The sequence below is a fragment of the Podarcis filfolensis genome (genome assembly GCF_964270895.1).
Source record: "Podarcis filfolensis genome assembly, chromosome: 2".
NCBI lineage: Eukaryota > Metazoa > Chordata > Lepidosauria > Squamata > Lacertidae > Podarcis > Podarcis filfolensis.
In genome coordinates, this window is record NC_139605.1 from 42,769,063 (window position 1) to 42,797,015 (window position 27,953).

General features: G+C 40.6%; 1 protein-coding gene across 12 annotated transcripts in view; it reads left to right on the forward strand.

Annotated features, from left to right (window-relative positions):
* ERC2 (ELKS/RAB6-interacting/CAST family member 2) overlaps positions 1 to 27,953 on the forward strand; it is a 512,280-nt gene that overhangs the window by 167,540 nt on the left and 316,787 nt on the right. For all 12 annotated transcript variants that reach the window (XM_083602952.1, XM_083602957.1, XM_083602950.1 and 9 more), the window contains one exon: positions 22,685 to 22,852. In XM_083602952.1, the coding sequence (XP_083459078.1) occupies positions 22,685 to 22,852 (168 nt within the window). The remainder of the gene's footprint in view (positions 1 to 22,684; positions 22,853 to 27,953) is intronic.

Genomic DNA, 27,953 nt, shown 5'->3' on the forward strand with positions numbered 1-27,953 from the left:
GAGCTATGTTCTCAGTCACGAATCTTCCTCTCTTGCTGTAGCTTGTATGATTCAGCTCTTGCAGCAAGATCCTCCTTGATTAATCTCGTTTGATATTTTGTTGGGACAGGGTAGGTATCACCCACTTGAAGGGATGTTCCTTTGCTAAGTCACAAGGATTTTTTTTAACACCTGCATGGTGACCGCCACAAAAAGAGGCTTAAAGGGCAAAAAGAAGAAGTATCCCCCCCCCCAGGTATTATGTGTCAATCAAGCCTCCTAACAGACCCTTCAAAGTCATAGATCTCTGATATACTACACCAGGGGTCAGCAAACTTTTTTCAGCAGGGGGTTGGTCCACTGTCCCTCACACCTTGTGGGGGGCCAGACTATATTTCAGGGCAAAAAAATAAAAATTCCTATGCCCCACAAATAACCCAGAGATGCATTTTAAATAAAAGGACACATTCTACTCTTGTAAAAACACACTGATTCCTGGACCATCCGCGGGCTGGATTTAGAAGGCAATTGGGCTGGATCCGACCCCCGGGCCTTAGTTTGCCTACCCATGTACTACACATCCAGGAATGTGCATTGCTCATTCATATGTTCTCATTTCTGTGTAATGGTTTTAGGATATAATAAACCACTTAGAGATTTTCTTGGAAATATGAAGTGGTATTATAAATTACCTAAATAAATGGATCAGGCCAGTGGTCCATCAAGTCCAACATCCTTTCCCCTCATTGGCCAAACATATGCCTGTGGGATGCCTGCAAATTGGACATGAGCACAACAGCTGCTGACTTGCGACTCCCAGCAACTGGTCATCTGAAGCATAATGCTTTGACAGTGGAAGAGGATCATAGCCATTGTTGGGCCACGTACATGGCCTGAAGGATGCATGTGGGGTGCAAGAAACCCAGGTTTGACATTTGCTGTACCCTCAGCAGACAGCTGCAGCCAATTCCGAATCCCTGATAAAAGTAGCTATGATACATGTTGTTTTCATATAAAAACAACTGCTACGCTCAGTATTCTGGGTTGTATCCAATGGTGGCATTAGGCAAGTGGGAGTCATACAAGGCTGGACATCTGACTTTCACTTATTCTCTATAAGCCATGACCCTGAAAACATAGTTCCTGAGGTTGGAATTGGTAGGGGAGATCCGTGAAAATAAATTGCCTTGCCTTGCGTAAGCAGAAGTGCTCTTGCTTGCCTAATGCCACCCTTTAATTTTTAAATGTACTCCTAAAAATATTGACTGTACACCTTGAAAAAGTGTGATGTGTGAAGAAGGCCTGCTCAACCTTACTCTTCGTTATCAGTTATGTAATAATTTCTTTTAAGAGAGAGAGAGAGAGAGAGAGAGAGAGAGAGAGAGACGAAAGCAGCAGCAATTTACTTGGGCAGCACATCAAGAAGCTCTGACAGGCTCTGATGCTTCTCAGTTTTTTATCCTTTGCATCAGTAGTTTTCTTTTTAGGAATCTAGGCATGTATCTACTCATTATGTGTGTTGGTTCTGCAACACATTAGCAACAAAAGGTGTTACTGATTGCGGAGAGTTTATGCAGGAAACGTTGGTAGCCAGCAATACATTCTATTGCTTCCTGTTATATGGAAAATTGGAATTGCTTTTGCAGTTTATAAACATAATGCTGACATGTGACATCTATTTTAAAAGCTTACTATGATTTTGTAATATTTTCTGAAAGATTAGGACCTGGGAGTTTTGCCCAAAGTACAAAACTATCACCTTTCTTGCATGCACCCAGGAAAATTATGTAAAGACTCTCGGTTTGTACTTTTTCCTATGGTCACACTAAGTCATCAGGTTTAGTTCTCAAAAAGCAGAGTATTTTTGGACGACTCTTTTCTTTGGCAATTTCCTGTTCTCCATTCATGTTTATCTTTGACAATTTTCATCTGTCAGTTCCCATTTCTCCAGGCCTGCTAGTTTGTTACGTTTATCAGTTGTGAAACTGAAGATCCAGCTGGCACATCTCAGCTGAGTGATTCACTTCTTTGGCTGCAAACATTTCTGATCTTTTGATAACCCTTGCTCACTTCTTCAGCTCACTTCTTTCGAGAACCTTTTGCTCAGGATAGCTTGCTGTCAGGTTTTTATAGCTGGCTGGCACCAGACGCTGCCTTTCCTTTGTATCTCGAGTTGGAAGCAGCTGTTTAGCTGTTATCAGTAGACAATATTGCCAGTGGCTGAGTTCATTTTGGGATAACTGTAGAGTATTGTACAAGGACCGCAACATCACAAGAAAGCTAGCTTTAAAACGAACCAGAAATAGAGATATGCATTGCTTATGTTTTTACTACAGGCAAAAGGATGGTTTCACCATCTGCCTGCAGTCGGCATCTGGGGAGCATCTTTGAGAGCGCCTTCAAATTTCTCCTATTTTTGTTGGATATTCTTGCTTGCAAAGCTGAGTGAAACATTTTAATTTGGCATAAAGACGGTTATTTGATGTGCTTGTCTCAAAAGGTAGAAGATAGTGGAGATTGCGTTTTCCCCTTGGCTAGCACAACAGTCAGCTGATATTTGCAGTTGCTAGGACATGCTTTTGTCCCATAAACTTACAACCTCCGTCTCAATTTCATCCCCCCCCCCATTTTTGTGTTAATTTATTACACTATATATTGTTAAACTTTATAAACAGTTCAGGGCAGAGTATATGTCATCCAGGGTTGATTGGATGCTCTTGTGGGGGAAGGTTATTCAAGGCTCCCCAGTTCTCCCCAGTTAAAGCTGTTGCTTCTGGCACATTTATTTTCAAAGGGCAAGTAGAAGCTGCTTTCACTATATGCACACAAAAGCTCTCAAAATGCTGAAGGTTTTTTATAAGAACAATAAAACACTCTGCAAACTTAGAAAAACCAAAAAACCACTTGGGAGGTTTGTAGTCCTGTCCCCCCACCAGATTTACAAGACCAAGTTTATACTTTGGCACAAAACCCCCCAATATAACTGCACCATTTAGGAATCCAATGTTCTAAGAGTGCCAGGAACAGGTACGTAGTACTGTAAAATAGTGTAGTACCCAAGATGACCCTTGTGTACATGAATGTTTGGGAAATTAGATACAAATGATAATGTTTTATTGGGCAATGAAATACAGTCAAGAGTGTCTGTTTCCTTTCATCGTCAGCAGCTTCTACAGTCCTGAGCCCTGACATTTGTTCCAGCACGTCCCTGAAATTAACATGATTGGGTGTGTGTTTAGACATTGCAAGTGATGGTCTGAATTGTAGTATCACATTGCTCTCATGCAAAATTCAGAGCTTCATCTCCAACAGTTTGCTGACCTCACTTTTGGCAGTGTCTTGGAACAGGGCTGAAGTCAATCCTGCGGTGCTGAGGATCTTTATTATATTCTCTGTGGGAAATGTATATGCTTACACATCAAGCTGGGAGTTGTGTTTTCATCAGTGCTTAACTGATTGCTGGCCAGCAGGGCAATGGTGAAAGTGCTGAAGCTAAATGAGAGAGTGCCATCATTGCGTCCTATTTTCCCCGGATGCTGTTAGGATGGTAGCTGCTCATCTCATTCATGAGTTTCATAGCACTGCTACTAACTCTGGCTCTGAATAGCTAAAGTAGAGGCAGGTTTGTACCAGAGATTGTTGGCCGTGTTGCAATGAAACAAAAGCATAAACTCATTTGAAGGCCTGTCCTAATGCCACATGAATCAGTAACCTAAGAGCTATGTTATTCATCAGCTCAAAGACTGTTTCCTGGAATGCCCTTTTTCTTCTATTATACTACTTCCCCCAATCTTTCCCCATGAGGTGCAGTTGAGTGTTCTGACAGCCTCTTTCAAGATGATAAAATACCAAAAAAACACAGGCTCCAGTCACAAGGTTATGCCTGAGGGGGATAGCATAAACCCCACCATCAACTCTTGCATTGTTCTTACTCTTGGCTGACTAACGTAGGCAGGGTTTGCTGCTCCTGGGGAAAGACCAATGGAGTGAATAGAAGCTGTGCTGGTACAGTGATTTCAAGATTAGTGCCCAAAAGTAGTCTCTTCCCTGCCCCCAGATTCCATTGTTAACTTTGGATCTAAAATATGGCCCCTAGATTGCCCCACATTACAGGCTTAAACAAAGATTTGGACTGGCTCCAGTTAGGAAAATTAAGGAAGGGTCCATGCTGGATGTGGGAAGGACAGATAAACTAACTATTTGGAGTGGCACATTTGGCTTCTGAGGAGCTATTGCACCAAAGCGGAACCCATATTAGCCAAGATAGCTAATAGAAATAGTACAATAAAAGTGCATTTCTGCTTCTTCTTAACAAAGGAGTCATTAGTAGTAGTTATAATGGAAAGAGGGGACAATCATAGACCTTTGATATTTGTAAAAATCAACAAGCTAGTAATATTTTCATTAAGGTTCCCACTTTAGCTAGGTTCCTTTGCCTTAAATAATTACCTGCCACGAAGAAATGTCGGAGTTGAAGCTGTCCCCGTTCCCTGCCTGGAACAGTTTCACTGGCTAGTTTTCTGCTTGTTCCATTTCCGATCAAGGCAGAGGTTTTCAGTTGAAAAAAAGTTAGCAATTGTTATGAAACCATCTCCTGATTTGAAAGGCTTCTTTTCTAATATTGTAACTTTGAAATTAAGCGTGACTCTGCATCAGGTCTGCCATTCTGTGTAGAAAATTCTGCCAAAAAAAATAAAATAACAGAAGTTGGAACAGAAGTTGCCAACATAGTGCGTGGCTAGTCTTGACAATTTTTTACACTTATGCAGCAATTGAAAATGGGGCTCTGATTACTAGTAAATTAGAAAGTGCTTTAGGATATCCCTAATATGTCTCATGAAACAGTGTTTTAGACTGAAGTTTGTGCTGTAGTGGGGGTGGGGATGTAGACTATTGACTATATTATTTGTTTGAATATTGCGACCACACAGAAATAAAGAGGCCAGGCACGAGATTGGGTGAACTGGGTCACATTTATTTACTTGAACACAGCAGATCTGCAGTGGGGGACATTGGTGTAGGATACTGATTGATTGCGCAGAACGAACAGTAGGTGAACCAACCTTGCCAAGGCCAACCTGCCTTCAGCCCCACCATTTCAGGTAAGTAAGGAGGCCTACCTGCTTCACCCGCCTTCTGGGGCCCTACAGCTCTGGACAGTTATTATAGGTTAGCTCCAAAGCAGCTCTCTGCCATGCCGGAGAGTCCCATAGCCCCGAAGGCAAGTCTTCACTCTTAAAGGAGTGTGCTCACCAAACCATAACTACCTCATAACTTCCACAGCCCAGTGTGTCCAATTAACCTTTCTAAAGGTTTCCCCCTGCTAACTGAATCCACCACCAAATCTGTACAGAGTAGGCAAAAAACCCCACCTCCAAGGCCAGTCATCTGATAGGCAAAAAATTCCTACCCTGGGTGGTACTCAGCTAAGTTTTACGCACAGTAGACCCATTGAAATGAATGAACTTGACCAAGTTAGGTCAATTAATTGTGTAAAAGTTGAATGTCACTGTCATAAATTGTGTCCTACAGTGACTTTACCGGAGGGTGCTCAAAAACTGAATACACCAAAGGAGATGCGGTATGGGCTTGTATGACCTCATATTACACAACCGTCCCTGGTCAGCAGAGTGTGTGTCCACATGTGAAGCCCAAGCACCATTCCCCCCTTTTCCAAATGGCCACAAAGGCTGCTTGCTGCCCCAGTTGCTTCAGGCATGGTGGCAGCAGGATTGCAGCATGAAGCAAACTAATTCAAATACCTTGTTCAAATTTTGCATAAGTAACATAAATTAGCTTATATTGTAGATGGACACCGATACACCTAATTTTAAAATATTTGTGTGTGTGTGTGTGTGTGTGTGTGTGTAGAGGGAGAGAGAAAGAGAGAGAGAAATTTTGTTTGGTAATATACATTGTTTGATCCTGTGTGTGCTTACTAAGTCCAACTGGGTTCAGTGGGATTTAATTCTAAGTAAGTGTTTATAGGATTTCAGTGTATCTTAACACTGCCTTAGGCAGAAGATGGCAGTGAATTCCATTTTTATTGGCACTTGGTTTTCTAAAAACAATTTGAAAAATTATTAGAGACAGAATGTTCAAAATATGAGAGCTTTTCCAGGATTGATGGTTTTTAAAATTGGTTTTGAGTATTTTGAATTTACAACTATCATTACATTGTGAAATAACATTGACTCATGAATGACCTGCTTCCTTTTGCTGTAATTCAAAGAAATATTATGACAGCTATAGTTTTATAGCAAACATAAAAAACAGTGAGGTAAGTTCAGTGAGGTAAAGCTGGTGTTGGAAGTTTTATTAAGAAAAAAATATTCAAGTATTAACACATGTTACTGTTCCCAGAGGTGGGTTTTTTTGAGGGGAGGGGGTCTAGAAGTAAATTAAACACTAAATTCTGGCTTTGGGGTTGTGGCTTAAATCCGTCTATTCTTAATAGTACAAAAAGCCAAAATGTAAATTTGAATACATCAAATTTCTCAGTGCTTAATATGTTAAATATCTTAAAAATCAGAAGATATTTTGTAAATGTGGGAAACTGCTAGCTTGGCAGTTGAAAAGGAGACAAAGATTAAATACAGTAACAAACTTAGAGGTTGAAGGAAGGAACATTCAGAACCCGGGAGAGATTAGAAAGTGCTTCCAGAGGTATTTTAAAAAGTTATATACTCAAGGGCCACAAGATGAAATAGAGATTACACAATTTTTGGAGAGAAATGGATTAGCAAAGCTGTCAGAAGAAAACAGAACAATTTTAAATGGCAAAATAACACAACAAGAGATTGAACAGGCCATCCTGAGTCTGAAACAGGGCAAATCACCAGGGCCAGATGGACTGACCTCTAACTACTATAAGACATTGAAGGATTATTTGATACAACCTTTGTTGGAGGTCAGTAATGAAATAATGGAGGGGAAGAAGGCGCCTGAATCGTGGAAAGAAGCATTTATCACATTGATTCCAAAGTCAGAAACTGAAAAGACACAACTTAAGAATTACCGTCCCATCTCCCTTTTAAATGTGGATTACAAAATATTTGCAGATGTTTTGGCACGAAGATTTAAGAAAGTTTTAAGTGAGATAATCCATAAAGACCAGGCAGGCTTTCTCCCGGGCAGACATATGTTTACTAACACAAGGAACATTATAGACATATTGGAACTTTTACAAACAAACATAAACACCAAAGCAGCTTTAATTTTTATAGACGCGGAGAAAGCCTTTGACAACATTTCTTGGAAATTTATGAAGGGGAACTTAAAAGAAATGGGAGTGGGACGGGGGTTTGAGAACGGGATTGAGGCAATATATTCAGAACAAAAGGCTAAACTGATAGTTAACAATGTGGTTACAGAAGAGTTTAAAATTGAAAAAGGTACACGACAAGGCTGCCCGATTTCCCCATTACTGTTTATTTCGGTTCTGGAAGTGCTCCTGAATATGATTAGGGGGGACCGGTTGGTGGAAGGGATTCAGGTCGGAGCGAAACAATATAAACTTAAAGCTTTTGCAGATGACCTAGTTCTGACATTACAGGAGCCGGAGTCTAGTTTGAAAAGAGTACTACAACTGATTCAAAACTTTGGTCGAGTGGCAGGATTTAAGTTAAATAAGCAAAAAACTAAAGTTCTGGGGAAAAACATGACAGATATTGAGTTGGAACAGCTTCAGAAAGAGACAGAACTAAATGTGGTTAAAAAAGTTAAATACCTAGGGGTAAACATAACAGCAAAAAATCTGAGTTTATTTAAAGATAATTATGAAAAATGTTGGTCAGAGATTAAGAGAGACTTGGATAGTTGGTCAAGATTAAAACTTTCATTGCTAGGCCGAATAGCTGCCATCAAGATGAATGTATTGCCAAAAATGTTATTTTTGTTTCAGACACTGCAGATTGTAGACAAGACAGAGTGCTTCCGGAAGTGGCAGAAAGATATCTCTAAATTTGTCTGGCAGGGCAAAAAGCCCAGAATCAAATTTAAAATATTAACAGATGCGAAAGAAAGAGGGGGCTTTGCCCTGCCAGACTTAAAGTTGTATTATGAAGCTGCAGCTTTCTGCTGGTTAAAAGATTGGTTACTTCTTGAAGATACGGATGTCTTGGATTTGGAAGGTTTTAATAATGCGTTTGGATGGCATGCATATTTATGGTATGATAAAGCTAAGATAAATAAGGCCTTCAAGAACCATATTGTCAGAAAATCAGTTTTTAATGTCTGGACAAAATATAAAGACTTACTGGAGAATAAAACTCCGAGGTGGCTGTCACCCCTGGAGGCTAAGGCTCGGAAAAAAGCCAATATGGAGGCCAATTGGCCAAAATATTGGGAGATAATAGAAAAGGATGGTGACAACTGGAAATTGCAGAGTTTAGAAAAGATGAGAGACAAAGTGCGAGACTGGTTACACTATGCTCAGATTAAAGAAGTGTTTAAAAACGACAAAAAGTTAGGATTCCAAGTGGAAAAGTCAAAGTTAGAAACTGAACTGTTAGAACCTAAGACTAAGGTACTTTCAAGAATGTATAACTTGCTGCTGAAATGGAACACACATGACGAAATGGTAAAATCAACAATGATAAAATGGGCGCAGGATATTGGGTATAATATTATGTTTGAAGATTGGGAAAGGTTGTGGACCTCTGGGCTGAACTTCACTGCATGTAATGCGTTGAAGGAAAATGTGATGAAAATGATGTATAGATGGTACATGACCCCTGTCAAACTGGCTAAAATATACCATTCGTCTGATAGCAAATGTTGGAAGTGTAAGGAAAATGAAGGAACATTTTTTCACCTCTGGTGGACCTGCCCTAGAGTGAAGGCCTTTTGGGAGAAAATATATAATGAATTAAAAAAGGTGTTTAAATACACCTTTACTAAGAAAGCAGAGGCCTTTCTCCTGGGTATTGTCGGCCAGAGTGTGTTAAAAGAGGACAGAACATTCTTTTTGTACGCAACAACAGCAGCAAGAATATTAATTGCCAAGAATTGGAAAACTCAGGAGCTACCCACTGTGGAAGAATGGCAGATGCAACTGATGGACTATATGCAACTAGCCGAGATGACCGGCAGAATTCGAGACCAGGGAGAAGAAAGGATGGAAGAAGACTGGAGGAAATTTAAGACTTATTTACAAAAATATTGTAATCTGGCTGAGTGCTGAATAGGATGCCAGTGCAGACAATTGTCTACCATTAAAATAGATTTAAAGTCGAATTATATGTCAAACCAAATTAAGATTATTAATTAAGATGAGTTAAATGATAATTTGCTTGAAAATAATTTAATAATGATGTAAGTGTATGCGGGAGGTGTGGGGGAGTCCCATGTAACAATTGAAAGATGTTAAATGGACAACGATAAGTGCTTATTTGATATATGTTTTATTTGAAAACTTTAATAAATATATTATAAAAAAAAAAAAAAAAAAAAAAAAATCAGAAGATATTTTGGTTTGCTTTTCCAGTGCTATATTGTATATTGAATGATGCAGAGAGTAAGTTCTTCAGGTGGAATGTTGCAACAATCTATTGCCTCTTACTCAAAGTAAATTGCCCTTTTGCAATTTACTTCATAGTGTTTAAGATCAGGAGGTACCGTATTTAAAAAAAACAGAAATAGCACTTCTATATTAAAGATAAAATTACACCAAAATGCAATTTCTACTTCCCTAGCATGGAAACATATTATTAAAAATTGTTCTTGGCTGCAGCTCATGGCTAGCTAGGACAGAGCATAACCACAAACCATGTTTGGATGACACACTAAGTCAAATTGCAAGAGGTCCTTAGATGAAATGAAGAGACCTAAAATAATAAAAGTGCTGAGCAATAAGGGTTTTTTTAAATTAAAAAACCCCTGTTAAAATATTTTGTATAATTTTATGTATAATATTTTATGTATATATGAGATGAATAGGGGTCCCATATATCCTAATTTACAGAGGACAGTCCTGTATATGAAGGGAGTCCTTTGTTTGATGGGGCTGTCTGGCTCAACCAAGTGCAGTTGAAAGAACTGTAAGAAGAGAGAGCAGAAGGGTCTGGAAGTTGCCCATCAACAGCCAACACCTGGAATGCAGACTGAGCAGGCACACCTCTGATCACAGGCTTCCTTCCTCTGCTGAGATGCAATTGTATTTCCATTTAAATTATAGTATTTGCATCTGTACATATAAACTTGCATACATAGCTTATGCAAATCTGTTTCTTCTTCTTTGCACACATTTTTTTCCATTAAAGAACTGTGCTGCAGTGTTCAGAGATGTGCATGTTTTGGTGGACACCTACATTTTGATTTGGTTTGGGATGTGCAAATTGGGTGCATTCACATTAAAACGTGAGCCAAACAAATTTCTCTGCTATCCTTTCATAAGATCAGGTGGGTACAGCAGTGCATTGACTTGTATCAACTTGCTATTTACCAGAGACACAATGAGTTCAGACTAAACAGCATGAGTAGCCTCTGGAGGTAAAGACTGGTTGGATCAACAGATTTATGGCTTCCTCTTCTAGCCAGCTGCTGAAGGGCCATTCTATATGAATTGTGGGATTTAGCCCAATGCAGTATGTTCTGTATGAGGCACTCGTGGGCTGAAATTTCCTAGTTTAACATATATACTAATGAAGTCTGAACTGGAAGAGACTGATCAAGAAAAAGACTTTGAAGCAAAGGCTTTTTTTCCAGCTGGAACTTAGTTCCGGTACCTCTCAGGTGGGCACCATTGAGAACAAATGAGGCATTCATGGTGAGTTCCGACACCTCTTTTTCTTGAAAAATAGCACTGCTTGAGACCATGGTAGATAGTTTGATACAGATGTTGAGTCAGTATATGGCAGCTGTGAAAAAGATGGATTCCAAGTTAGGGGTCATTAGGATTGTTGTTGTTTAGTCGTGTCCGACTCTTCGTGGCCCCATGGACCAGAGCACGCAAAGCACTCCTGTCTTCCACTGCCTCCCGCAGTTTGGTCATACTCATTCTGGTAGCTTCGAGAACACTGTCCAACCATCTCATCCTCTGTCATCCCCTTCTCCTTGTGCCCTCCATCTTTCCCAACATCAGGGTCTTTTCCAGGGAGTCTTCTCTTCTCATGAGGTGGCCCAAGTATTGGAGCCTCAGCTTCAGCATCTGTCCTTCCAGTGAGCACTCAGGGCTGATTTCCTTAAGAATGGATAGGTTTGATCTTCTTGCAGTCCATGGGACTCCCAAGAGTCATTAGGATAGGGATTGTAAATAAAACTGTCAGTATCATTGTGCTGTTATACAAATCTGTGTTGAAATTACACTTGGAATACTGTGTGTAGTTCTGGTCACCGCACCTCAAAAAGGATAATGCAGAACTGGGAAAAGTCTGGAAAAAGGAAACAGCAACTTTCCTATAAAGAAAAGTTACAACATTTCAGGCCTTATAGTTTAGGAAAAAAGGCAAATGGTGGGCATGATAGAGGTGTGTAAGATTACTCATGGTATGGAGAAAATGGGCAGGGAAAACTTCCCCCCTCTCATAATATTAGAACTCGGGGCTATATAATGAAGCTGAATGCTAGATAGTTCAGGGCAGTCAGAACAAAGCATTTCTTTACACATCACATTTTTAAATTGCAGGTCCAGGCCACACACTCCCCCCCCTTTCAGATGAGCTACCAAATAAACGAGGCCACACAGTAGAAAGGGATCAAATCAGGCCACAACTTTATTGACTACAGATGAAGTGATTTGGTATTTATTTCTGGTCCGTCTGCCGGGAATGACATTAGGGTCGACCCGGCAGTGGGGATTCCTATAACTTACATCAAATAGGGGGATCCCCACAGGGATGCTGCCTTTAGGAGCATTGAGGTCCAAGCCCCTCGTCTGGGCTAATGGACAGAAGCAACTCCATCATGGATTCCTTTAATGGGACATCCTATTTGTGGAGGGGAAAGCAAGGGTACAACCTCCTCCAACCAAGACTAAGGTTACTCAATGCTTAAACCGCCAAAGTTGTGACGATTGCTACAAGGTAAGCAAAATCTCCAGGTCATAGCCAGTTCATCTGGTAGGCAAATTCCTACCTGTACCCCCAAAATACAGCGACCACTGCAGCCATAGCAAGGTCAATTCAATGAGTAAATGCAAAATTACAGGAGTGGGTGTGTGGGTTGATCTGACGAAGAAGAGCTGGGTGCTGGGGACTGCCGTAGGCTGATTTAAATCCCCCAGGAGTGGACCTGAGGGAAGCCTGATTGTTCCCCCAGGACCGCTCCTGGACGGCCCGGCCCTCCACGCCAGGCTGCCACTGGCCAATTCCCCAGGCTGACATGAGGCAGGTTTTCAAGCCAGAAGCTCGTGGTCTGGCAAGGAGCAGTCCCCAACACACAGCTCTGCAACGTCAGGTGGGGTGGGGAAGCGCTGTCCACCCCACAATGCCGCCGCACCCATAGAAGTGGGTAAGCGGATCTACAAAATTTACTCTTACAGGATATAGTGATGACTACCAACTTGGGTAGGGACGCGGGTGGCGCTGTGCGTTAAACCACAGAGCCTAGGGCTTGCCGACCAGAAGGTCGGCAGTTTGAATCCCCGTGACGGGGTGAGCTCCCGTTGCTCGGTCCCTGCTCCTGCCAACCTAGCAGTTCGAAAGCACGTCGAAGTGCAAGTATATAAATAGGTACCGCTCTGGCGGGAAGGTAAACGGCGTTTCCGTGCGCTGCTCTGGTTTGCCAGAAGTGGCTTAGTCATGCTGGCCACATGACCTGGAAGCTGTACGCCGGCTCCCTCGGCCAATAAAGCAAGATGAGCGCCGCAACCCCAGAGTCGGCCACGACTGGACCTAATGGTCAGGGGTCCCTTTACCTTTACCTTACCAACTTGGGTGGCTTTAAAAAAAGCTTAGACAAATTCAGGGAGAATAAAGATATCGGGAGCTGCTAGGTATGGTGACTATGTTCTGCCCCCAGTATCAAAGGCAGTATGGCTCTAAATGCCAGTTGCAGGGAACTGCACTTGGAGATAGTGCTGCTGCACTCAGGTTCTCCATGGAGGTGTCCCATGCGCATCTGGTTGGCCACTGCGAGAACAAAGTGCTGGAATAGATGGGGGCTTTGGCTTGATCCAGCAGGAGGACTCTTGTTTCTTATGTTCTTATAATAATAAGTGGATCCGTCGGTAGGTCACTGCCAGTGATTCTTCTGATTTCAGTTGTGATAACCAGTTTTCAATACAACCTCAAAATATGATAAATAGTGGCACTATTAGAAATGCATCTCCTTTACTCATCATCCATATGGCTGTACAGCGGATGGCGCTGTGGTCTAAACCACTGAGCCTCTTGGGCTTGCCAACTGGAAGGTCAGCGGTTCAAATCCATGTGACGGGGTGACTTCCCGTTGCTCTGTCAACCTAACAGTTTGAAAGAATACCAGTGCAAGAAGATAAATAGGTACCACTGTGGTAGGAAGGTAAACAGCATTTTCGTGCGCTCTGGCACTCGTCATGGTGTCCTGTTGTGCCAGAAGTGGTTTAGCCACGTTGGCCACATGACCTGGAAAGCTGTCTGTGGACAAATACCAGCTTCCTTGGCGAGATGAGCACCACACCCCATAGTTGTCTTTGATTGGACTTAACTGTCCAGGGGTCCTTTACCTTTTTACATCTGACTAAGCCTATGTGGTACCAAATATGTGTCCGTGTGTGTGCTCTTGTGTGTATGTGTGTTTTACACACGCATACACTTTTCAGTTCATACATGGTGTGGACTGAGGAATATAATTCCATGTGTCCTGTGAAATATTTTTCCTGAAATCATCTTCCTATTTCATAAGAATTCCTTATGGGAAATCAGCCTACTACTTATCATGTTTTATAAATTTTATTTAAAGTTTACTTGGTTAGGCTATTGGAGATTAGCATTAGGCTGTTGGAAATTATCATTTCAAATTTGGTACAATTCCTCAATGAGCCATATTATACTAACAGTTTAGTAATTATATGTTTAACTTGCAAATATTGAAATATAGGAATAGATTGGCTATCTACTTCTTCGTTGATTTATCTAGAGCTTCTTAGTAAACCATATTGTAGTAGTCTCCTGAGTTCTATTAAGTCATACTCTTTCCAGATCTGAATATTCTCAATTCCCCCCCCCCCAATTTCTTCATTACAGTAAATACCTGTATGCAGGGAAAATCCTGGACTTGTTTGCCTTTGTATATCTGCCAGATTTTGAATAAACTGCTTTACACAGGGGTTCACTCAGATGGCGTCCAGATCTTTTCTACTTGGTAACTTTCCCAAAAGAAATAGCAAAATCTTTCGAGAATTCTATAATAAGCTCTACACCTTTGACATCTCAGCAGACGAAAAGATCAAAGGCAGGTTACGTTTCCTCACATCTTCAGTTAGGTTGAGTAAAGGAATTGAAGAATAAGAAGGTCCTAGGTGTGCATAGGATTTCAGGGGAACATGAGAATATATATTTTCAATTCTTTATGCTTGTTTTTGTTACGCATGTTGAACGAAATAATGTACAATAAAAGCATACCTTTCCAAGATCTTGGGAAATAGCAGAAATTATTGTTGTTCATAAACAAGGGAAAGATTTATTAATCTTGTTACCCTCCTTTACCAGGATTTTAAGATATGGACTATCATCTAGGCTGAAAGATAAAACAAGATATTAGGCAGATATATTGTTAAAGATTTATTGAAGGTATAAAATTCCATACACATACCTATTGATCTAAGCTATTTAATATACTCCATTTAAAATCAGAAGGCCTACATGGAGCTTTACTTTGGATGTGGAGAAAGCAGTCGATCATATGAAGTGGAACTATCTGTTTCAAGTATTATATAAATTTGATCTAGGGGGAGAGTTTGTTGCATGTATCAAAATGATATATGCAAAACCCATGGCTTATGATTTGGTAAAAAGAGCAACTCTGAAACTTTTAATTGTCTTGGAGGTACTCATCAGGGACCTCCACTATCCCCACTATTGTCTGCCATAGCAATACAGACCCTAGGATGAGGTTATCTGAATGAGTTCTCATTAAAGGGGTGAAAAATGGGGAAAGGAAAGATTGGCTCTATGAGACTCTGTGGAAACTTAGGAATTTAGTAGAACTATTCAAAATGACTCTTCCCTCCCTTTGGAAACAATGGGAGATATGTTTTAGGATTAGACCTGTTTCTGAACTGGTCAAAATCTGTGCCTAGTCCTCCAATTAATAGTCCTAACAGTCCCCCTTTCAGCTCTGCTGTCGTCAGAGCTCTGACATTGATTGGGCTAGAGGATAAGAGGTTTCTGAAGTGGCAATAAAGGAGCAATCTGACACCAGATCTCTCTCTCTCTCTCTCTCTCTCTCTCTCTCTCATGCACATTCATTACTCATCATTCATCAATGTATTTGTATGCTGTCTTTCTATAGTTAAAACCATGCTCAGGGCGGCTTACAACATAAAAAATACATAATTATAAACTTAACAGAAGTAATCATAAACATATCAAAAAGTATACAATCAAACTGAACAATTTCCACATAAATCATAATAAGATATAAAAACAAAGATGCAAAAAATTAGTATCAATAATAGCAACAATCTTTGGCGATCACTCGTAGCTGAGTAAGATTGTCTTTCACAAACAGGGTTTTAACAATGAGTCCGTAAGTGACTGTGGAGACCAATTCTGGATCCACACGTCCTTCCACAGTGGGGACATTGGTTCCCGGGCGGGAGTTGATCACGGTGTGGATATAGCAACAATGCCACTCCGCAAACTCCCTAAACATCACCTCAGTAGCCTCAGCTTTTGTAGCTGGAGTCAGTCAGGAACTCCGCCCTCCCAGTCCAGGAGAAAAAAAGGCATGCAAGGCCTTCCAGGAATTACAGACAAGATGGTTTCTGATGTAGGAGCACTCTCTCTCTTTCTGACTATCTGGGAGCAATAAAATAGCCTATCATTTATGCTTAAAATCAGCCTTGGCACAAGATGGATTGGGGCTTCTTTTTAAGTATGATGTATGATTACCTGTCTTTTCTCCCATCCTTAACTAATGGCAGCTTGAGGAGAAAATTTAATTTCCATCTATCATCTATCTATCTATCATCTATCTATCTATCTATCTATCTATCTATCTATCTATCTATCTATCATCTATCTATCTATCTATCTATCTATCTATCATCTATCATCTATCATCTATCTATCTATCTATCTATCTATCTCTATCTATCTATCTATCTATCTATCTATCTATCTATCTATCTATCATCTATCTATCTATCTATCATCTATCTATCTATCTATCATCTATCTATCTATCTATCATCTATCTATCTATCTCTATAGCTATAGCTATGGAATTTCTTAATTTGAATGAGGACTAAAAACTTGCATTTCTTTAAAAGCATGAGTTTTTAAAGCTTGCTTTTTGAGCCAAGAACCGTGCCAGAGCATTTGGGAAGTGTGAAAGCTGGTGGATAACTGAGTTCCACCCTGCACATTAGTCCAGAAGGTGTGGATCGCTTCAGTTCAGAACTGGAATGTACAAAGATCGAATTCCTCATGCATTCTTATTCTCTCCTTGTGCGTTAAATAGGCAAGAATTCTAAAAAAAGAAGCCAAAGCGTCAAACAGCTTTTCCATGCAGTACTTAACTTTTATTTTGTGTCAAAAGTGTGCCAGGTGCTTTTCGTAACCTACTGCGTTGAATTCTTCTTGTGCGTCTTATTGAAAGATGTGTGATTCTTTCTTTTTTAAAAAAAGAAGAAGGAAACTAACAATTTTATTGCATCGAGCTTTTGCAAAGTGAATAATGTCACTCTGAGCCGCTTTTCAGTTGACACATCTGCATGGCCAGTGATGAATTAAGAAATGACGTAATGCTTGCTTAGTACATAGCTGATGACCATATTGGAAGTGGCTGGATACAGTTCAGGCAAAGGGAGTTTGGTTGTTGGGAAAGCCATTCCCTCTACCCCACTCCATGATTGCATGAAGCTGCAAGGGAAATTACAGGCAGGGAGAACAACCAGCATTCCACATCTCATTTGTCCCTTGAAGAACACGTCTGCACGCACAAGACCACACACAAGAGTGTGCGTACGGACTAGTTGTTCCCTAGTGGTATTGCCATACTCATTGCTCTGCCTGTTTTCAACCAGGACTACTCATGCTTCATAGTGTTTTAGGAAGGCAGCTGTGCAACAGAGCTAGTACTGCTTACAGCTGGGAAAATAAAGCAAGCAAAAGCTGGACTATAGCTGGGGGAATGTGAGCTTCAAAATCAACTGCTGCTCCAACTTCGGTCCCATTTGGGCTTGCAGAGACAGGCACTGAGAAGTAGGCCCCTCCTTCCCATGAGAGAAGATAGGAAGATTTGGATACCTTTAGCAATGGTGTATTAATGGGGGGTGGGGGTGGGACACGGGTGGCGCTGTGGGTTAAACCACAGAGCCTAGGACTTGCCGATCAGAAGGTCGGCGGTTCGAATCCCCGCGACGGGGTGAGCTCCCGTTGCTCGGTCCCTGCTCCTGCCAACCTAGCAGTTCAAAAGCACGTCAAAGTGCAAGTAGATAAATAGGTACCGCTCCAGTGGGAAGGTAAATGGCATTTCTGTGCGCTGCTCTGGTTCACCAGAAGCGGCTTAGTCATGCTGGCCACATGACCTGGAAGCTGTACGCCGGCTCCCTCAGCCAATAAAGCGAGATGAGCGCCACAACCCCAGAGTCGGACTGGACCTAATGGTCAGGGGTGCCTTTACCTTCACCTTTTATTAGTGAAAAAACGCTCAATAATATAAAAACTTAACAAATTTGAGGTTTTTAATAATAGTTATATAATAGTTATAATAATAACTAATAATAGTTATATAATAAGATGGGTCTCATCAAAAGATGGCAGCCTTAATGGTTAAATCTGGTGTGTTTAGAATACAGACAGTTTAAAGCCCCAAGTGATAGTGTTCAAAAATAATAAGAAATTAGGACTTATTTTACTGTCATGGTTATTCTCTGAATACCAGAACATGTAGCTGGCATGAATAAGATCACTTCTGCCTGAACATTTGCTGGCTTCTAGCACACTTTTTTTAGTTTGTGTATGGCATTTGCAGGCTGAGTCTGCAGACAGGTGCCTGTTTCTAGAAGCTTTGATCGGCTGCAGAGAAGGGATGTTTGCCATTCCTGCCACCTCCTGCCTTGTTGGACTTGTCACCCACTCTGCTCTTGTATCTCCTGTGGAGCAAAACTCAAGCCCTGCTCATTGCGGAGCTTTGAAAGTGACAGATACCAGCCAGTTTGCTTCCAGGTCCAATTCAGAGTGATTGTTTTGACCTTTATAGTCCTAAATAGCTCAGGATCTTGATTATCTTAGGCAGTAAGTTTACTCCCATGCAGACCCTCCCTGCAGGATTTAAGATATTTTCCAGCAGTTCTGCTCCTGGCTCCATTTTATGTAATGACCAGATTAGGCTCTACTGGGAGCCATGCCTTCTCTGTGTTCATCTAATGCTCTGGAATAAGCTTCATTCAGTTTCTGTCTTGTCTTTTTGGAGACACCTGAAATCTGTTTGTTCGTTTCTTTCATATTTTTATTTTGGATGCCATTTCTCCCTAGTTCTGTGGGCTGTGGTGATTCTCCTGCTGTTTTGTTGATTGATTGACTTGATTTTTTTTTATTTGAATGCTGTTTTTACTGCTTTACTATGAAATTATATGAATAGTACTGTAAAATCATTTAAATAAAAATAAATAAAATATTTCCTGGTTGAGATCTGGTAACCATGCTTGGAAATCTCTGTGAAGAGTTACACTACAAAGAAGAGGGAAAAGAGAAATATATGAGGCTTTTCCCAGCACACAGTCACCCTGATGGGCTATTGAAAATATATATTTTTATAAGCCTTTGAAAGCTGGGTTTTTGTTCTTTTGTACAAGAACTATTAAAATAAGTGGTCTTATATTCATAGGTGGCACATATCAATTTTCTAATATCATTGTTTCATATGAATGCTTGCCTGTTCTCATAATAATGAAGCATTAATTTTTATTCACTGATGATATTCTTATCCAGAATCATGTAATAAAAAGAAAATATCTAAATGTCATTGAACTCAGTGTACATCTTTCCCCCAGTGTATGAGGAAATGAACTCAGCCATTTCAAGAACAGGAAGAAACATGCATCATGAGATCTAATAGATCATCCAAATTAGTCCCAAATTGACTTTCAGAAATAGATTTGGAGAGCTTTTTGTTCAGAGCAAGTTTAGCATCACAAAACTTGCAACGGAACATGGAATAAATAAGGCTTCACACATCTCTCCCACCCCTTGAAATATGCTGCTTTCAAACCAATAAGCAATAATTAATGTGAATATTCTCACCTGATTGTGCTTTTCTGTGTTTTAAAAGATCAAGGTAGTATTAATATGTAGTTAGGCTTGATCCAGCAGGAGGACTCTTGTTTCTTATGTTCTTATAATAATAAGTGGATCCGTCGGTAGGTCACTGCCAGTGATTCTTCTGATTTCAGTTGTGATAACCAGTTTTCAATACAACCTCAAAATATGATAAATAGTGGCACTATTAGAAATGCATCTCCTTTACTCATCATCCATATGGCTGTACAGCGGATGGCGCTGTGGTCTAAACCACTGAGCCTCTTGGGCTTGCCAACTGGAAGGTCAGCGGTTCAAATCCATGTGACGGGGTGACTTCCCGTTGCTCTGTCAACCTAACAGTTTGAAAGAATACCAGTGCAAGAAGATAAATAGGTACCACTGTGGTAGGAAGGTAAACAGCATTTTCGTGCGCTCTGGCACTCGTCATGGTGTCCTGTTGTGCCAGAAGTGGTTTAGCCACGTTGGCCACATGACCTGGAAAGCTGTCTGTGGACAAATACCAGCTTCCTTGGCGAGATGAGCACCACACCCCATAGTTGTCTTTGATTGGACTTAACTGTCCAGGGGTCCTTTACCTTTTTACATCTGACTAAGCCTATGTGGTACCAAATATGTGTCCGTGTGTGTGCTCTTGTGTGTATGTGTGTTTTACACACGCATACACTTTTCAGTTCATACATGGTGTGGACTGAGGAATATAATTCCATGTGTCCTGTGAAATATTTTTCCTGAAATCATCTTCCTATTTCATAAGAATTCCTTATGGGAAATCAGCCTACTACTTATCATGTTTTATAAATTTTATTTAAAGTTTACTTGGTTAGGCTATTGGAGATTAGCATTAGGCTGTTGGAAATTATCATTTCAAATTTGGTACAATTCCTCAATGAGCCATATTATACTAACAGTTTAGTAATTATATGTTTAACTTGCAAATATTGAAATATAGGAATAGATTGGCTATCTACTTCTTCGTTGATTTATCTAGAGCTTCTTAGTAAACCATATTGTAGTAGTCTCCTGAGTTCTATTAAGTCATACTCTTTCCAGATCTGAATATTCTCAATTCCCCCCCCCCCCAATTTCTTCATTACAGTAAATACCTGTATGCAGGGAAAATCCTGGACTTGTTTGCCTTTGTATATCTGCCAGATTTTGAATAAACTGCTTTACACAGGGGTTCACTCAGATGGCGTCCAGATCTTTTCTACTTGGTAACTTTCCCAAAAGAAATAGCAAAATCTTTCGAGAATTCTATAATAAGCTCTACACCTTTGACATCTCAGCAGACGAAAAGATCAAAGGCAGGTTACGTTTCCTCACATCTTCAGTTAGGTTGAGTAAAGGAATTGAAGAATAAGAAGGTCCTAGGTGTGCATAGGATTTCAGGGGAACATGAGAATATATATTTTCAATTCTTTATGCTTGTTTTTGTTACGCATGTTGAACGAAATAATGTACAATAAAAGCATACCTTTCCAAGATCTTGGGAAATAGCAGAAATTATTGTTGTTCATAAACAAGGGAAAGATTTATTAATCTTGTTACCCTCCTTTACCAGGATTTTAAGATATGGACTATCATCTAGGCTGAAAGATAAAACAAGATATTAGGCAGATATATTGTTAAAGATTTATTGAAGGTATAAAATTCCATACACATACCTATTGATCTAAGCTATTTAATATACTCCATTTAAAATCAGAAGGCCTACATGGAGCTTTACTTTGGATGTGGAGAAAGCAGTCGATCATATGAAGTGGAACTATCTGTTTCAAGTATTATATAAATTTGATCTAGGGGGAGAGTTTGTTGCATGTATCAAAATGATATATGCAAAACCCATGGCTTATGATTTGGTAAAAAGAGCAACTCTGAAACTTTTAATTGTCTTGGAGGTACTCATCAGGGACCTCCACTATCCCCACTATTGTCTGCCATAGCAATACAGACCCTAGGATGAGGTTATCTGAATGAGTTCTCATTAAAGGGGTGAAAAATGGGGAAAGGAAAGATTGGCTCTATGAGACTCTGTGGAAACTTAGGAATTTAGTAGAACTATTCAAAATGACTCTTCCCTCTTGCCTGTTCTCATAATAATGAAGCATTAATTTTTATTCACTGATGATATTCTTATCCAGAATCATGTAATAAAAAGAAAATATCTAAATGTCATTGAACTCAGTGTACATCTTTCCCCCAGTGTATGAGGAAATGAACTCAGCCATTTCAAGAACAGGAAGAAACATGCATCATGAGATCTAATAGATCATCCAAATTAGTCCCAAATTGACTTTCAGAAATAGATTTGGAGAGCTTTTTGTTCAGAGCAAGTTTAGCATCACAAAACTTGCAACGGAACATGGAATAAATAAGGCTTCACACATCTCTCCCACCCCTTGAAATATGCTGCTTTCAAACCAATAAGCAATAATTAATGTGAATATTCTCACCTGATTGTGCTTTTCTGTGTTTTAAAAGATCAAGGTAGTATTAATATGTAGTTAGGACAGCTGTGGCACGTGAAATCGGGGTGCTGCAATGGTGCTGCCCTCCTAGCTGCAGAAATGTTGACACTTAACAGGCCTGGGAAGGGGCAGGGTGAGACCTGGTGATTCTCTCATTGTTGCCCCTCCACAATCGTTGCAACTGAGAGGGCAGTGATATAGTTACACCCACCTCACGTATTGCAGCTGAGTTAGAGTGTTGAACTAGGGTTCAAATCCCCACTTAGCCTAAAAGCTCACTGGGTGACCTTGGGAAAGTGACTGGAGAACTGCATTGCAAAATTCAGAGAAGTGTAATTTTGAAGGATTCCTATGTTCAGTTCATGTATTGTTCAGACAAGTGTGCATTAGGCAGGTTTACCTTTAAAGGAGCACTCAGTTGCATTTGTCCCTCATTCCTATGCCCTCCCAAACATGATTTGCATATTTTTTTTCAAATAAAAAAAACGCAGAGAACTACAGGATTAGGATGTTACAGATAGGTAGCCGTGTTGGTCTGCCATAGTCAAAACAAAAATTTTTTTTCCCTTCCAGTAGCACCTTAAAGACCAACTAAGTTACCAAGAACTAACTTAGTTGGTCTTTAAGGTGCTACTGGAAGGAAATTTTTTTTTTTGTTAGGATTAGGATGGTAAGTGCTCAGCAACCTATAACACTGTATGGAAACCACAGCCTAAAATGTGTCTTGTAAATATTTTAAACAAACAAACAAACAAACACAACTTAATCACAATATAATGGCATTTTTAAAATCTATTAACACTCCCAAATGTTCGTATTTTATTATAGGTTGATGCCTTGAGATTACGTTTAGAAGAAAAAGAAAGTTTTCTTAATAAAAAAACCAAACAACTGCAGGACCTCACAGAAGAAAAGGGAACTCTGGCTGGAGAAATTCGAGATATGAAAGACATGTTAGAAGTCAAAGAAAGAAAAATCAATGTTCTTCAAAAAAAGGTAAGTGGCCTGACAAGGCCCATTAGGCAATCCAAGAAATATTTTTGATGGAGATGACAAGATCAGGGGGAAAGTAAGTGGAAGCACGGGAAGGCGAAAGTGTTACAGTCAAAATGCAGTGACCACAATAAAAAAACAACAAAATTTTGGAAGTGAGAATGGAGAGAATCTACATTTTTATAGCCGGATTTCCCCTCTTACTTTTTCTTTGCAGTTCATCCATACTTCTTACACTTGCATGTTTTGAGGGAAGTTGCCATCAAACCTACGATCTCAGATGGTCGTATAAGTCATTGCTGTTCTTTTGAGTTCATCTTTCTCCCAAATGAAAGTTTTCCCAAAACAGTCTGTTGCTTCAGTTTGGTGACAGTACCTCTTCTGCTTTTATTAGCAAAGCAATTCAGGAGAAAGATGAAGATTTGTCCCCTTCCATCCCCCACCCCAAATATTTTTTACTTCTGCATCCATTGTGGTGCCCTTGAGTATGTGGTGTATCCTGTTGTTTCTTAATAGCTCCATTTTGACTACAACACAATCATAATTTAACAATTGAATTTGCTATTAGTTTAACCATTTAGTTTAACAGTTGAATTTCTATAATACAAAATGCATAATAAAACAAAAACAAACCAATAACCTCCCTATCACAAACACACGTAAAGAGCCACAGAATGTTAATTATTCTGGTTGAAGAGAAAAGTTTTCCCCTGGTGCCTAAAGATATGTAATGAAGGCGCCAGACGAACCTCCATGGGGAGAGCATTCCACAATTGGAGAACAGAAAAGGCCCATTCTCTTGTTGCCACCCTCCTCTCGTGGAGGAGGCACATGAAGAAGGGCCTCAGTTTATGAAAGCAGAGTCTGGGTTGGTTCACATGGGGGGGGGGGAGACTGTCCTTGAGGTATTGTGAGCCGTTTAAGGATTTATGGGTCAAAACCAGCACTTTGAATTGGGCCAAGAAACTACCGCATTTTTCGCTCTATAGGACGCACTTTTCCCCCTCCAAAAATGAAGGGGAAATGTGTGTGCGTCCTATGGAGCGAATGCAGGCTTTTCCTGAAGCCTGGAGAGCGAGAGGGGTCGGTGCGCACCGACCCCTCTCGCTCTCCAGGCTTCAGGAAGCTATCCACAAGCCTTTGGAGTGCGGCGGGAGTTCCCACCGGGCTCCGAAGGCTTGCGGATAGCAGCCTGCAGCCCGCAGCCCGGGGAGTGCAACGCTTGCGGATGGATCCCGCTGGATGTCTTGGCTTCTTTACTCTTTGGGGCTGGGGGGGGGGGTAATAAATTTTTTTTCTTTATTTCCCCCCCTAAAAACTAGGTGCGCCCTATGGTTCAGTGTGCCCTATGGAGCGAAAAATACGGTAATTGGCAGCCAGTGCAGTAGGACCAGGGTCAGTTTAATATGCTCAAACTCTCTTGCCCAAGTGAGCAACCTGACCACCGAATTCGGTGCCAGCTGAAGTTTCCAAACCATCTTCAGAGGAAGTCCCTACTAGGGAACAAATAGAGTCCCACTTCCATGTTATAATTTGTCTCAAAGTGAAATCCAGCATATTCTTGTGTGTGTTTTCTGTGATCAAGAAATTGTTGGGAAATGCATTACTCAAACAAATTATAGGTGTATATGTTTAAGATGGGACGCTAAAAACTTGCTTACTTTTCAGGAAAGATTTTCATAATAGCACACACAAGTCACTTTTTTTTTTTACTCACATGTTCAAACAGATGTTCCCTGCAAATCTAGTGCTTTAAATGGTATAGTAAGGATAAAAGATCAGAAAAAAATGTTATTTGGAGGGAAAACTCCCAGGTTATGACTATAGTTTCCTATGTGGCCTTCAGGAGTACATGATTTATTTTCAACAGATGGTGTGATAAATTCATTCACAGATGATTTATCTGAAGAAAGTTTTAACTGAAACATTATCCTCTTTCTCCTCCAATTGTTTAAGTAAATTCATATCATTATACTATAAAGAAAACGTTCACTGTTTATTTTCCTTAGGTCTAGTGTGCAGTCCCCAAGTTAGACATTCAGTAGTTTTCCATTTAAAACTGCAGTCTTCTTTCTCTTTTTTTTTAAAAAGCAGCATTAAAAAATTGGTCTCCTTACTGAGTCCATCAGCATTTAGACTGATTATAGAACATGCCTTCCTTTTTAAAAGCTGTTTCCTCTTGGCTTTATCCAGAGAGCTGTCTCTCCCTTCCCCCAGCACCCAGTAAATTATGCTGTCCTTCGTAATTTCATATAGTGGCACAGAGGCTTCCTTGTCTATTTAATGTTATGACATGCATTTTTTTGAAAATCTGCTGTATCCCACAGTCCTGATCATAGAAGGACTTCTGTGGCCTACTGTGCCATTTTTGGAGATGCTGAAGATAATTTCTTGCCTTAACCTTCTGATGAACCCTTCCAAATTCTGATGACAACTGACTTTGGCAACTCTCTCTCTCAATTTTTATTGAGAAGCTAACTTCTGAATAATGCTAAACCAGGGGCCATAGGTCAGTGGTGGAACACCTGCTTCGCTGAAGAACAGCCTAGGATCTCCAGTTAAAAGATCAGAGAGCAGATAATGGGGAGGACCTTTCCACCTGAGAATTTGGGAAAGCTACTGCCAATCAAAGGGATGCGGGTGGCGCTGTGGTCTAAACCACTGAGCCTCTTGGGCTTGTCGATCAGAAGGTCGGCGGATCGAATCCCTGCAATGGAGTGACCTCCCGTTGCTCGGTCCCAGCTCCTGCCAACCTAGCAGTTTGAAAGCACGCCCAGAAAGTGCTAGTAGATAAATAGGTACTGCTCCGGTGTGAAGGAAAATGGTGTTTCCGTGTGTTGTTCTGGTTTCGGTGTTCCGTTGCGCCAGAAGCAGCTTAGTCATTCTGGCCACATGACACGGAAAAACTGTCTGCGGACAAATGCTGGCTCCCTTGGCCTGTAAAGCGAGATGAGCGCCGCAACCCCAGAGCCATCTGCAACTGGACTTAACTGTCAGTGGTCCTTTACCGTTTTTTTTTTTTAACTGCCAATCAGAGTTGATGATGTTGGACTAGATGGGCTAGTGGCCTCCCTGGTGCGTTCATGTGCCTCATCGTCTTTAACCCCCCCCCTGAAAACCATGGGTTTATCTTACTAGGTTTTCCCCCTCATTATTTCTTTCCAGCTTTTAACCTTCTTTCTTTATATGCTTCTGTTGATGCCATGGTGTCATGTAGCACCTTTCTGAATGCTTCCTTTCTCCCAGTTGGGTAGAGATCAAGCAGGATTGCTTCAATGACAGAAGGAAAAATCTCTGTCCAGTACTAAAGAGGGCTTCTAAGACAGTTTTGACCACAGTCATTAATGCCCACAGAGACCTATCCCCTGTAATGAACAGGAGGCTATCTATATCAGTTTTCTCTACACTGATTGGCAGCAGCCTTCCAGGATTTCAGACAGTATTCTTTCCCAACTCTACCTGGAAATGCCAGAGATTGAACTGTCAGTGCTACAGGTGAAGGATGGAATGTACAATTCTTAGATGGCTCCCCCCCCCTGACTGTGTTGCCTCTGAATAGTATGTTAATATCAGAAGTGCAGTTTAATATTCCTTACAGGCGCTTTGGCATCAGCATTTAGTGCTATGACAAACTGGACGTGCGGATTACATGTTTGTGTACAATCTGGCTGCTCTTTCACCTTATGTGTACCAGTTTAGTGTGGAAAAGTATCCTTACCAGTTGTTGTACCTTTTGTGCTTGCAAACAAGGGAATCTTTTGAAACTTTTTATGATGAGCTTTCGTTGTGTGGGACCCACTTGTTCTGGTGACCCACTCACAGTGTTGCCTGTCTCAATGCGTAAGTATGGATCCTACTTCCCCAGAGCCCCCCGCCAAAACTCAGGAATAATTCTCAAAGGAAGAATTTCCAAAACTGATAACTATAGAAGTTTCTTAACATTCCTTGGTTCATTTGGCCTTTGCGGATTTATGGACACTATAGCCTTAGTTTTGCCACTGTGTTTTTAAATGAATGTGTACGCAAACATGAATGAAAGTGGAGGATGTTGCTATTAGGCTTTTTTTGAGCATAAGAAATTTGGGGAAATAGCTGGAGGCAGACTTTTGTTTTGTTTTGTAGAGGATAGGAATGTGATAATAAAAAAGGGATTAAAATAGTACTCACTTTCACCTACAAAGCTTTCCACATTAAATTATTATGGTTCCCATACTTAATGGCTAGAGGCTCATAACTAATGAAGTGCTATATGACATATTGCCCTAACCTACAAGCCAATTAGAGTTAGCAGTAGGTGTCATAAAACCATAGCTATAATGTAATGTTTGGAATTGGAATGCTTGGGCTGAGCCTTGTATACTTGGTAGGTACTGCCCTGCTTGGATTAAAACTGAAGGTATGTGGCCCAGAGTCAGTTAGTAAAATTCTATGCCAGAACAACATGTAGTTCTTAAACTTGGATTAAACTGTCAAACAATTTACAGCAGTGTTAACTTGGGCTTGAGTGCCGCTGAGCAATCTTCATTCTGTGTCATTACCACCCACTGTAAAAAGAGGTGACTTTTGCAAAAAACAACAACCCCAAAACAAAATTAAACTGTCGGGAGCTCTGATTAGAGCAGGGTCCCTGTGTTTACTTTTGACTTGGAAAAGTCATCATGAGATTATTCTAGCTCGTCACTCATGTCAGAGGACAAATCGTTCTTACGAGTGCACCCCCATGTGGTAACAGCTGGTATTTACCATGCCAAGTGAAAGTCTAAGTCTGTGTGCAGACTTCGGCCTTTGAAACACTGTGGTTGGGGTTTTTCTAAAAGCCATTGCCTTGCAAGTGTCCACACCTGCAAGCTATGCAGGTAGCATGAGCAGTTGTTAAATTATTGTCATCTGTACATGCAGAGATACGTCCTCTGTGGCTAGTGCTCATTTGTTCCTTTGCTCACACCTTTCTAAATGCCCTCTGTGCTCCCCACACCCTGCTGCAAGTTTACGGATATACCGGAATCTGGGCTGCATCCAAACTAACGCTGACACAGAGTAGACCAATTGAAATTCATGGTCCTGGGTTAGCTGTATGTACAGTGGTACCTTGGTTTACAAACTT